This window comes from Polyodon spathula, chromosome 14 (assembly GCF_017654505.1).
Source record: "Polyodon spathula isolate WHYD16114869_AA chromosome 14, ASM1765450v1, whole genome shotgun sequence".
Taxonomy (NCBI): Eukaryota; Metazoa; Chordata; class Actinopteri; order Acipenseriformes; family Polyodontidae; genus Polyodon; species Polyodon spathula.
The window spans coordinates 26,898,238-26,912,445 of NC_054547.1; the positions used below are offsets into that span (position 1 = coordinate 26,898,238).

Genomic DNA, 14,208 nt, shown 5'->3' on the forward strand with positions numbered 1-14,208 from the left:
GGGCAAACCCCAGAATTTCTTCTTACTGAAACTATTTTGCATTTAACAATATGCTTTGATAAATTATGACATAAATTGCTGCAGACAGGCTATAATCTCCCTTAAAATTATATAAAGTGGCAAGATTTTTCTCATTTCTATCTTTCTATTATCCAAGCACCTGCTGTAAGAATGACATCAGTTTTGGATTTGATCCACTGACAATATACTGCAACAGTCTATTTCCTTCTGCATCAGTCATCCCCTAGCTTCAAAGGGTGCTCTTCCTTTGTATAAAGGGTAGGAGACTAGTGTATCCTTCACTTAAGAGGGACAGGTCTGTAACCTGTGGCTCAGGAATCACACAACATTCTCCCTGAGTGCTGAGAGGCCCGCTTTCATCCTTACTGCCAAATTAAAATGGCTTTCATTTTGATCCAAGGCTTTGGTGTTGCAAGGTACAACTTTTTTTTTTTTTTTCAGCACTGCAAATGGCTTGATCATATGTACATCTCCCTAACTTTTCTTTATACTGCAGAGGACTATCATAGCTTCACTAATGTGTTCTTCTGGCTCTTTAGAGTCACATTGTTTATCATTTTCTGTTTCAGTCATTACATTCTGTGACTGCAATATAGCCCTGTGGCTAGTTCTCCGCCCCATTGTATATAAATGTGTGTGCACCGAATATTTATTATTATTATTGCTGTTATTATTTTATATAAATGTGTATTATTATTATTTGCAGGGCAGACGAAAAGCTGTCTGCCATTATTTGGTATTGTTTCTTATAAAATACCCTTGCACTTGGATTAACGTTGTCTGTCTCTTTTCAATCACTGCATCACTCCTGCACCTGCACACTGCTAACCACTTTGAAACAGGAGTTACAACTGTGCAGTCACCGAAGCAAGAAAGAGGGGAGCTAGTCACAGTTGTTTGTGCAGTCAATGCTACAGGGAATGCAATTCCACCTATGTTCATTTTCCCACGTGTCAGATACAAGGATATTTTTGTCAAAGGAGCACCCACAGGGGTGGTTGGCTGGACAAATGACAAATGAAGAGAAATTTGTCCTTTTCCTGGAGCAAATCATCCATCACACAAACTGCTCTAAAGATTCCTAATTCTGCTTATTCTGGACAACGATGAGGCTCACATTTCATTGAAAGCTGTTGAAACTGCAAAGGAGAACGAGCCACTCAAGACATATGACAAATAGCCCTAGATGGTTGGATGCAATCAAACCCTGGAAAGATGGCTTCAATTTATGACATCCTAGCACTTGTGAATGGAGCATTCATGTCAGCAATGACACCAAGCAACATCTTGTCAGGCTTCAGGTCCACGGGCATCTTTCCTTTCAACAGGGATATTTTCTCTTGAGTCATCAATGGTCATGAACATACCAAACCCTGAACAGCCACCCACCTCTGCTGACCCACCTGCACTAACACCTAAAGTCATGTTGCCTGAATCCCCCTCAATGAGTGGCACTGCGTGTTCCCCTGATGTCTGCAGCGCGGGGTACGTGTCTCCAGAAGGTATACTTCCATTGCTTAAAACATCAGCAACAAAAGCAAAACAAAAACGAAAGAAGGTCAAGACAAGAATCCTAACAGACACACCTGAGAAGCTTGAGCTGGAGAAAACTCAGAGAGAGAGAGAGAGAGAGAACAGAAGAAAGCTACAAAATCCACCAAGAAACAATGTGTGAAAGGAAGTAAAAAACAGAACAGCAAGCAAACCACTGTTAAAGAAGGCAGCTCAGATGAGAGTGACATGAGTGTTGTGCTAAATGACACCCCAGATGACGAGAGTCTACAAGAATCAAGTGACGAACATGACTTGACCCTCGCAGTGGGTGATTTTGTAGTGGTAAACTTTGCTGGGAAATCCAGAAACTACCATTACATTGGTTTATTGGAGAAAGCTGACTGAAATGACCTTGAAGCAAAATTCCTGTGAAGAGGCCAGGGGCTTGGTCAGCCAACTTTCAAATTCAAACCAATGGATGAGGGATCCTTCCCAAGAAGGAAAAAATTGCCAAGACCTCTTACAGTTGGTGGAACAGCCAGAAGGGAGAAACAGTTAATCTTCCCCTGCAACCTGGACAAGTGGCATGTTGAGTAGGGCCTACTCAACCTGATAAAAATCGATGAAAAGTGGTCTAACCATAATAAAAGTTGTGTAATTACTGTTACACTGTTGAAATAAATAAGAGTTAGCCTACTGTCACCACGTTATAATGTTGAAGTAAAAGTTTTATTGTTTCACACTAATGATGAGGACACCTTCCCAAAAAAGAATGTGATTTAAAAAAAAAAAAAAAAAAAAAAAAAAACCTGCCCATATCTCAGTTAGTGGAACAGCCAGAATGAAGATAGAGTTTGTCTTCCCCTGCAACCCAGACAAGTGGAATGTTGGATAGGGCCTAGTCAAAGTATTGAAAGGATAAAACAAAAGTTAAATCTTGTGTAATCACAACAATACTAATTGTGTAACCATTATTACCTTGTTGATATAAATACATTGTTTCACAAAATGGTGTGATTACATTTTGTTTGGTACAGAAGTGTGGAGAAGTGGCACATTTTACCCCCACAGTGCTCAACTTACCCCGTCCACATGCTCAATTTACCCCTAACCTGGAGCAAGTTGTATGAAAGACCAACTTTTTTTGACAAGTCATAATTATAAAACTTTATTACCTAGATAAAATGTATTGATTTCTAAGGGTGTACAATAACATGAAGTATATATAGCCATCATGGTTAGAAAGAAGAATCACAGGTAATGATAATGGAACAAAACACTTTAACCTCACGCACTTTAATATAGCAAAACCTCAACAAATAATACTGCCCCACACAACAAATGCTTGTTTCTGTCACACACCACCCAAACGCTTCCATTTGTAAAGAAAATTTCCTAATAGATGGTTACAGAGTGAGATATACAGTTCTGGAGTATTAAAAACACCACTTAGAATATAACCAGCTTCAACTCTGACTGCATATGTGCTACTGCTGAATGTGCTTTATTTTAGCTTCAGCAATTCTGAGTAGTCATGACTACGTTAAGTATCCTGGAACTGGAGATGTGTGGCACCCTTGCTAATTACCTATTTATTTGTGTTTTTTATTAAGTCTACCCCAAAATGATATTGTAAATTGAAGATTCTTGTAATGAATAAAACTTACTTGTACAGGCCATAGACCTGGGGTCTGTATCTGCCCGGTAGTAACCTTTTTCACAGTTGCATTCTGAAGCACTGTCCAGGCTTGAGTAGCTGTATGGTGGGCATTTCACACAGTAGGCATCTATGGCTGATGCTTTGTAGAAACCAGGTCGGCATGCTAAAAAAATAAATAGATACCATCATTAGAAAACAACCAACGGCAGAAATAACTTTATATTTATAGTATATTTAGCACTAATCACAGCAATTTTTCCATAATGAGCTTTCAAAACCATTCCTGTTTATTGGTAAAAAAATATGGTACAGATTTAACGGTATTGCACACACAGTAGCAACAAAAGTGCTAGATACCTTTTCTTAATAGAGTAACAGCATTTAAAATATCTGCATAACAGACACATTTGATAGATATCAGACCTAATTATGTGTAACATCAACCAGTATAACTTTGCTTTGATTGTTCTATAACAGATTTTTTTTTTTAATAGGCAGTGAAAGTGATTTTATTTTATATCTGTTCGATGTACTTTAAAGAAACATTTCCTGAGGGATTAAAACAAAAACAAAAAAAATCTCTGCAATACTATGTCTAGTTATGTTTCACCGCAAAATCTTTTGTTGAAATTTAAAAGGGAAAACATCGATATTTTATATTTTGTTTTAAATTTGAAAACATTTTTTGTTTGTTTTTATGTTTCTAAAATACAAAAATTATATTGTAAAACTCACCCAAGGATTATGTTTGTGTTATGACACAAAATACAAATAAATCAGTAAGATTAAAAAAAATAAAAAAGTTTTTTTTTTTTTTTTTTTTTTTAAACATGTACCATACTAAAATCCCACCTACAGGGGTGGTCCATAATCATGGACTGGTTGCGCCAGGCCCCACTTAGAAAAAAGCCAAAAAAAATAAACAAAACAATTGTATATTTCAAAGTTTATAAACTGCATATTTTACATTTCGGGCATGACAATGTACTGTACAGTTCACAAAAGCGGATGCTAGTAACCGGAAGTAAACAAACCAGTAAGGTGTATGGCAAGCCATCAAGGTCATAAGGTGGTGAACGCGGTGAGCAATCGCAAGTGTGCCTGGTGGGGTCAGTCGCAGTGACTTCATTGAAGTCTGCACTGCACTGCACTGTACAGAAATACAGCAAATATGGTCGATCGCGCATGTGCTTTACTGGTTTCCATGAGGAACGAAGGGGCACTTCAGCTTTGGCCCCTTGCCTATTATGCCTTACAGCATGACAAAAATACGTACGATTGGTGGAGCTCCACAATAAGCAAGCAGAAGAAAACAGGTACTTGCTGTCAAAAATAATCGCCTGGATCAAATTGTGTGGAAAATGCGAACTTGCTTTGGAAAGTCATGACGAAACAGCAGTCTCCATCAATCCAGGTGTTTTCCGTAGCATTTTCTAAACAATTTGCGATGGAGACTCTAAGTTAAGTAAACACTACGAAAAATGCAACTGGATTTAAAGGGACATCCAAAAACATCTATAATGAGCTGTTAGATTGCATGTTTCAAGTGTACAGGGAGGGAATAAATAAGGAACTCTCTGAAACTACATTTGTTGCTGTGCAGGCAGACGAGACAACAGAGTCGCAAATGGTTGTAGTACTGCGTTACCTGCCGCCCAACAATGAGGTGAAAGAATGATTTTTAGAATTTGTTGAAGTTAACAATAAAACTGCAGAAGGTCTATTCAATACCATAAGAGATTTTGGAGCCACTGAAATTGCGTGACAAACTGAATGCTCAAATCTGCTATGGTGCTGAAGTAACGAGTGGAAATATATGTGGAGTACACACCTTGATGAAAGCGGTCTAACCCTACATTGTTCATTGCCACGCTCATCAAATGAACTTAATACTTCAGCAATTTTGCTCAGAGAGAAATACAGAACTGAAAGTATTTTTTTGCAGCGCTGTCAGGTTTTGCCAATTTTTTTCAGTATCACCAAAAAGAACTTCTGCTCTCAGAAGTAAGAAATAAACTAATTCCAAGGCCCAGCAGAACACGTGGAACTTTAAAGGGAGAACTGTCTATGGCTTTTCGGAGAATTTAGATGCTCTTAAAGAATACATGCAGAATATTTAAGAGCAACCTGGTTGGGACAGAAATACTATCAGTGAAGCATACGGTCTTTCCAAGCTCTTGCATGACTCTGATTTTCTGTGTTATTTGGAAGTGTTTGCTCTGATCATGCTAGAAGTTTACATTTTGTATAATGTTATGCAGAAGCGTGACATTGATGTAATTGGGATGAACACTGCAATAAACACCTTCAAAACATAGATTCATTGGCAACCATAAAGAAAGAGAGTCTTCTTCAAAACAATGAAAAACAAACATCGCGGCTTTAATGAAAGAGGCTTGTGATACTGTAATTGTCCACATGCGGGAGAGATTTGCTCAAAACGACCATTTAATGGCAGCAAGGCTAGCCGATTGCTAATTTTTACCAACTTTTGTAAAACCAACTATTATCCCATGTTGAACCAACCCAAGCTGAAAACAAAGCTTTTTGTCTTGTATCGACACAATGAGCTACACCATGGCAACACAGCACTTTCCCTGTTAAAATCGGTGTGTGAAAATAATCTAAACAAATCTTTGTCTGAAACTGTTAAACTGCTCCAAATTGTGATAACAACTCTAATGACAACCTCGGAATCTAGTTTTTACAGAAGATTCCAGAATTCGACAGTTGCTAAGTTTGGTCAAATGAAGAATAGGCGTGCTAATTTCCTCTATAAAATATGAAGTCAGCTAAGTGTTGTTATTTCAAATGAACTATTACACAGCTACTAAGGCTGAAGAGCCAGTTTCCTAAAATTTCAGTATGTTTTACATATCTCTCTCAGAGGAGCATAATGTTTGCATCAAAATAGTGGCGCTATATTTTTTAGCTATTTGATTTTGTTTTTGAAAATGGTACTCATTTCTATTATTATTTTTAGTCTAAGCTATATTCTTATTTGTATAATTGTGTTATGTGGGTTGTGACATTGTTGCTGTTCATATAATGCTTGCTCTGAAGATCAGCTAGTTTATTTATTTCTTTATATTTCTATTGATTAGTGTTTATAGTTAGGACACATTAAAAGCTTTGCAGCCATCTTTCATGCCCCACCAATACATAAACCCACGGGCCGCCACTTCCACCTAGGCCTCAAAGTTACCTGCAATAATAACTGCACAAATATGAGCAGGGAAACATGTTCTAAACAGCTTGTCTCACTGTGTAACTGTCAAATTAAAAAGTGCAAGCTACTGTAGATAAATGTTTCTTACTCGTAACAAAGCGTTTATGATTGGTATTATAACATTACAGTATTTGAAAAAGGCCAAATCACTTAGATTGAATATATACAGTGGTTTGCGGAAGTATTCACCCCCCTGCAAAGTTTTCACATTTTGTTGGCACCTGAGCGTACTACACGACACTTTCAAATTAGACTTTACATGTAGAATCTACACAAACTACACAAAAGTAAAAAAAAAAAAAATGCATATAGAATATAAATAAGTAGGATTTACAGGGAAAAACAGATTAATCTCAGTTGCATAAGTATTCAGTCCCTTTGCTACTGCAGCCCTAAATCAGCTTAGGTGCAAATGATTTGTTTGAAAGGTCACAAAATTATTGAAATGGTTTCAGCCAGTGTATACTCAAAGTGGTTTAACTTGTAGATAATTTCCCTTAGGTATATAAAGACTTTAAAGCTGCAACTCACACACTGATCCAACAAAGCAACCATAAAGACCAAGGAGTTTTCAAAATAAGTCAGGGATAAAGTGGTAGAGAGGCACAGAGGAGGAGAAGGGTGCAAGAACATTTAAAAGGCGCTGATTATCCCTCTCAGCACAGTGAAGTCCATCATTAAGAAGTGGAAGATGCATCATACCACCTACACACTACCCAGTTCAGGTCGCCCTATTAATGTTCTTGAGTGGTCCAGTCAAAATCCTGACTTGAATCCAATCAAAAATTTATAGCGAGACTTGAAGATTGAAGTCCAGCGATGATCCCCAACAAACTTGTCAGAACTGGAGAAATTTTCCCATGAAGAATGGGCAAAACTTTCACCATCCTATTGTGCAAAGCTAGTAGAGACCTATCCAAAAAGACTCATAGCAGTAATTGTTCCAAAAGGTGCTTCTACCAAGTATTGACTTAAGGGACTGAATACTTACGCAACCAGTAAATTTCATTTTGTACATTTTCATTGCAAGTTTGTGCATAAATAATTAGCAAATCAACAAAATGTGACATTATTGGTAGGGGTGAATACTTCTGCAAATCACTGTTTGTATGTATCCCCTGTGCGTTACCATCGCTGGTAACGTCACAGGACCTGTTCTGTTTACTTTTGTTTTCTTTTGTATTAATAAATTGTGCGCATGTTTCAACTCTACCCCCAATTTTCTACCTGTATTGCTTAAGCAGCGGCTATCCACACATGTGACACGAGCAAGACCCTGTCACACCAACTTATTTAAAAAGGCATTACTTTGTCTAGTTGAGTCTGAATGTGGATGCCAGCATGGTTTATCAACCTCTTGTGTTAATTAACTTGAATTCATTTTTTTTTGTTAGCATTTTTTTTATTCCACCTTCCAGTGTACACCGATGAAGGGATTAGCAATGTGTGTCTACCTGGCTTAATATAAACTTTATAAAAAGGTGCTTGAAATGATTACACCAGATATTGATAACAATGAATATGAGCATGGTAATCAATCTATTCCTCAAATATGTATTTCTTGAGAATGAAACACATGTTACCACACCCACACTCACCCCAACCACAACACAGTCTCAACCACTGATGATGACATTACAAGCAATTCCCAGTTGGAGCAGGATGATTCAGGGTTAAAATGGCTGGCAAAGTTAACCTTCTGAAAGTGCAAGCCACATTCAGTGATAATGGTGCTATCTCCATATCACAGAATGGCTACGGCAGCCATCTAGACTTCAGAACCCTCTGTGCCCTGTCTGGAGCTCTCCTGAAATACTTTTCACGAGCCACTTAAAACCCTTTCTCCACTTTATGCAATTCAACTGTATTCCCCTGGTGTTGGAAGCAAGCAGGCAAGGCACTAAAAAGGCTTGCATTTTGGTTACTCTCCAGAGGGAATAGAGATTTTGCTGTATCCACCAAACATTTCAGACAAAGTGTCCAGGGATTCAGTTTTCAAGGTTAGATTTTTAAAGTAAAGCAAGCAGACCTGTTCATGAATGTGCAATATGTATTTTGTATGCTGGTTTATTTATTTATTTTTATCCAAACTTGACACTAAACCAACTGTCAGAGGTGTGTGAACTTGTGGCACTCATACAGTGTAGAAACCCTATGGAAAGCATCTTCAAATAAAAATAGAAAGACATAACAAACAAAAAAAACACTCAGGCGAGAAACCAGTAGGGAAATTACAGGGAGAGACAATAATGCTGACAGTTGGAAATCATCCTAATTCTCTATACATATAGTCTTCACAGAAACATACATTAAACATACACACATACATGAAAACATACATTAGGATACAATTACAAAATTGTTGTAATTTAAAATATTCAATAACCAATATCATCTCCGTGTGATCATTTAACACAACTAAATAAGATACATTGTTAGTTTAATACTGCAAATAAATAGGGTACAGTTTTTTTTTTTTTTTAAGTAAAGAGACTCTGTTTTTACGAGGTGATTGTAAAGTCAAATGGATTCTTTGAGCCGTGTTGAGGAACTATCTACCATAGAACAATACAACACAGGTAGAGGCAATATGACAGGCAATCACATTCCAGCACTACAACCATGGACCCTGTAGCTGACACAACTCAGTGCTATACACCAGTGCTCTGGAAAGCAGCATTTTCACAGAGACCTACTTTGGCAGATGGCATCCTTCAAAATCGGTTTGAAGTGGCACACATGATCGCCATTTATATCTTTCATGTAATGTGACATCTTTTCAGTACATAGAACATTGCAAACTTTTATACCAACACTATTAAAGTAAATATAATGAACTGTATGGATGGATACATTTGGAAGTCTGAATCTCATTTATAAATGGAGCTTAATTGTATGTTGATGCAGTACATAGATCTTGTCTTGTTACATGTTGGTTTTGTTTCATTTTCAGGCCTAGGACTTTCAAGCCAGTTTCTTATTTATGTATTTATTTTTTATTATTGTTGTTTAATTAGCCTATTTTCTATGAACTCTGCAAATGACCCATTTCTGTCTCCCCTCTGGAATAAGAATAGATTTTGTAGGAGATACAGAGGTTTAGACTGCTGACACACTTAAACTCAAACTGCAGTGAGTGGCAAGAAGCAAACCCAGGCTGGGGAGTAAGAGTAGATTAAAATGAATTTGCCACAGGCAGCTATGACTTGAAGGTTGGTTGTTTTCCTCCCAGTTGCTCTATGTGTTTCAGTGTTACTGCTACAGGTCTGCTTGCTTTTTTGTGTAATTGTTTATATTGCTTTTTCAAGTGGTACAAAAGATGGATTTATGAAAATATCACTAAATTCACAACAAAGAAAATAAAATATTGGGGACGAGTAAAAACAAAACATACACAAAAAATAAACAAATAAATATACAATTAAATTAAAAAAACACAATAAAAATTAAAATAATAAAACAAAATATAGCTGTTTATGGGTCAAATGGAGTTCACAGAGGTCGTGGAGAGGTGTAACATGCCCTAGATCTCTATCCTTCCACCCCTCCCTAATTTATAAAGTGGGATATAAAAGGCAGCAATGCAGGGTTAAATCTATCAGTAAAACCTTGCAGGGTTTTGAAGTTTAAGGAATTATAAGATATCCCTGGTCCAGTGGGTAAAAGAGGGCGGGCAGTTTGCTTCCAGTTTAGCAATATGTGCTGTCTGGCCATTAAGGTAGCAAATGCAAGGTATCTGTTTGCATCTTTGTCAGCAAGACACTGCTGGGAATTACACCAAACAACACAATAAGGGGTGAGGGATCAATAGATACCTGTGTAATTTGTGAAAAGCTCTCAGAAATTAAGACACAGAAAGGAGCCGACCTGGGACATGACCAAAAAATGTAAATGACAGACGCTGGAGCCTGTTTGCATCTGTCACAAGTTGGGTCAAAGTCTGGGAAGATCTAGTCTAGGCTAGTTTAACATTGTACATATGGATTTGGTCTTGTTCCCACTGTTTTTTTTTTTTTTTTAACGTGTCTAATGAGGTTCACATAGGGTGGAAATAATACTCTATATTAAAGATATTGCTCCCTTGCAAACGGGATTTATTTTCAATATATTACCAATAAGGGATTCAGATGGTAGTTGAGGAAACTGTTACTCTATTTTGTATGAAGTTCTGAACTTGTAAGTAGTGGAATAAATTTGATCTTGGCAAGTTTAATTTTTTGGAGAGCTGGTCAAATGAAGCAAAATCATTATCAAAATTTAGATCTTTAAGGGAATTAATACCATTTCTGTGCCAGAAACAGAACATAGTCTCCATAAGAGAGGGATGAAACAGGTGGTAGGCGTTGATAGACAAGAACATAGAAATGGACTTCAGGCCAAAATGTCTCCTAATCTGCTACCAAATTTTAAGAGATTGCTAGACTATGGGATTGGCACTAAACTTAGAGGAAGAAAGAGAAAGGGGTGGAAATAATGGCACAGATAAAGATGCTGACACACATGAAGCCACTTCTATTTGTAGCCAAGAAAGGTCCTCCTCCAGAGGCTGAGCAAGATGCCAGAAAGCCATATTGCTGATGTTAGCTGACCAGCAATAAAATTGGAAGTTAGGCAATGCTAGACTCTCCAGGGGGTTTTGGTCTTTGTAGGAAAGCTTTACAAATATGCACTGGCTTTTTGTTCCAGATATATGCAAAGATCAGCTGATCTAAGGTGCTAAAAAAAGATTTATTCATGACAGATGAGAAAGAAATTTAGGGAGCATATTCATTTTAATAAAGTTAATGAGACCAGTTAGAGAGGAGGGGCAGAGCAGACCAGTGAGCCATGTCTAGCTAGCGCGCGCTAGAATGTGGGTAAAGTTTGATTTAAAAAAGTTGTAAGTAAGTGGAATTGTCAGAGGAGATTTTGAATGATAGTTTTGAGAGGGTATTGTTTTGCTAATGCATTTGAGGGGAATAACTCACTTTTGTTTAAGTTTAGTTTATATCCTAAAAACCTACCAAAAGTCATCCAATATGGAGAAGACATATTGGCTTTGGGAGGAAGGAAGCAGGATCTGAAATGTAAAGCAAAAGGTCCTCTGCGTAGAGTCAGACCTTGTGCTCCCTTCCTCCTCGGGTCACACCCCACACAGCCTGATTACTAGGCAGGGAAATAGAGAGGACCTCAAATGACAATAGCAAAAAGGAGGGGGGCTAGGTGACACCCCTGTCTAGTATCACATTGCAGGGGAAAGTATTTAGAGTGAGTGTTATTTGTGCCGACTGAGGCCATAAAGGCTAAATAATGAAGTTTGACCCAAGATATGAAATTAGAGCCAAACCCAAACCTCTGGAGGGTGTTAGAGATAATTCCACTCCACGCGGTCAGCGAAATCAGAACATTGGGAAGTGGTAGAGATGGAGGAGTGTATATAACATTGAAAAGATGCCTGAAGTTACAGAATGAGTGTCTGCTTGGAATAAAGCCAGTCTAATCCATAGATATTATGGATGGGATGACAGAATTTAGACGACAGGCAAGAATTCTGGCCAGGATTTTAACATCCATATAAAGAAGTGAAATTGGGTGATACGATCTGCAATCTAATGGGTCTTTATTCTTTTTGAGGAGTAGCGAGAGCGAAGCTTGACTAAGCGTTGGCGGTTGATTTAACAATGTAAAAGATTCCAAAAATATTGAGTACAACAATGGGGATAATTGCAGGGAGAATTTCTTATGCAATTCAATGGGGAATCCATCTGGGCCTGGGGGGTTGCCACTGTACATAGATTTAATAGTTATTTCATCCAAAGAGAAGGGTTTATCCAAATCAGCTTTATACTATTGATCAACACAAGGAGTTAATTAATGAGGAGTCAGAGGAAGATTCAGACCCACAGACCCATAGAAATGTTCAAACTGGTTATTGATCTCCTGCAGGTCAGACGAGAGAAAACCAGACACTGTGTTCTTTCAAGTAAGACCTAACAGAGGGCAATATCTGCATGTCATGTTAACTGGATGAAAGTGGAAGTCTAACTTGAAGTGTAAGAGCCTGGTTCACTGACAAAGTGATTCTGACAGAGGTTGAAATACTTTGAGAATGAGGAATTCTATGATTTGTACATTTTTAAATGTATGCATCACACATTTGCAAACACATCTGAGATGTCAATTTAACACAATCCATGCTATGCCTGACGAATATCACCAGTCTTTTTTTTTTTTCCAGTTGTGTTTTTTTTTTTTTTCCTTTTTGCTGCACATTTTAATCAAAGGACAGTACGATAAGTCAAAGTCAATGTGAATGCTTCAGGAAAAAAGAGGATAACTTGGTATTTTAGCTATCCACTTATGAATTTTCCAGACAGCACCTGTCTGTGACCTCCATGTAAATGTTAAAGATAAGAAGGTAAACAGCCCAGCCTAGAATGTAATTTTAGTGATTTACAAGCATCACCGAGTGCATTTAGTCTCCTAGAATAGAACACTGCTTGTCATAATCAGAAAGTAATATATTGTCTGATTGCAAACACAAAGGGCACTGTTTTTTACTGTGCTATAAAGATAAGACACAATGCCTTATTTAATTGAGTAAGGTCTCTTATATTGCATGTCCCTTAAAATATACTGTACATGAAAGACAGTATAACTTAGATGAAGGAAAATTTTCATCACAACCTAAAAATGAAAAGTTACTTCATACTGACAAATATGGTGGTTTTCTACTGCACAGTGTATTATTTATCCAGGGAGAACAAACATATGGAGTCCATTTCAGGCATTTATTTCATTTGGAACAGGTAGCATTGAGTCTTTTCAGTGTTTTTTTTTTTTTTAAAAAAACATTTCATGTTAAATGCTATATGGTTTTATTACAGGATGTGTGTGGAAAGTAAATCTTTCTATTTTAAATACTGTACAAGTATTTTTCACCTGCAGATGTAGTTGTCGTTACAGCTTTGTTTGAACAGGATCTTTTTCTTTCTAGCCAATTTCACTGTTAGCACATCTGGTTTCTCTTACGATATGGACAAATAGGGTTGCCTGGATACTGTCAATTATTTAGTTAAATGAAAGCTGCCAAATTTAATTATTGTATAATTTGCATACAAAAACTATTATTTGCATATGCTGGCATCATGCACTTAAATGTACAGCTGTTACTCTACTTTAGTATATGTAAATAAAATGCAAAAAAAGTAAATATACCTCATTATTTGGTATTCCCATAACTAACGTTAAGCAGTAAACATTTTCTAATTACCCCATTGCATCTGCTTAAGAACAGGAAAAGCTCATTTTTTGCAGAAAATACACAATCAGAGTGGGTTGGGGAATGACTGATTTACTTCTGAGACTAAGAGATTGGGAATGTTGGAAATCAAATTAGATTGATTTCTGCTTATTTTGTTTGCTGATAGGGGGTGCCAGAGGTCATGGTTTTAATCAGGAAGGAAAGATGCTGACACTCATGTGAATGACAGTATGCCATCACTCAAACAAGCACCTCTCATGAACAAGCATTCAAATATTGTTCTAACGGTGCCCAGCACCACTGAACCTATTCCTGCTTGCCCATAAAAGGTAGAGCCAAACACTGTAGGTTTGTAACAGTTAGAGTTTTTGGAGCACAAACTAGCTGCATTGTTCTTCCATTTGAATATAGGCTTGAATTGTGTCTCAAGTAAAATTATGTGCATAATAAGTGTCTTGTTTATGCCATTTCTCAATAACCTCAATAATAACAGGCCAGTGTTGGTATTTAATCATTGCAGTAGCTCCACATATTTATCAGGCTATTAAAATGAACTTCTTC

General features: G+C 37.2%; 1 protein-coding gene across 1 annotated transcript in view; it reads right to left on the reverse strand.

Moving 5' to 3' along the window:
- The window catches only part of LOC121327322 (ephrin type-A receptor 3-like), a 150,526-nt gene that overhangs the window by 71,209 nt on the left and 65,109 nt on the right, over nt 1-14,208 (reverse strand). The window contains exon 4 of the mRNA XM_041271280.1: nt 3,183-3,338. Within this exon, the coding sequence (XP_041127214.1) occupies nt 3,183-3,338 (156 nt within the window). The remainder of the gene's footprint in view (nt 1-3,182; nt 3,339-14,208) is intronic.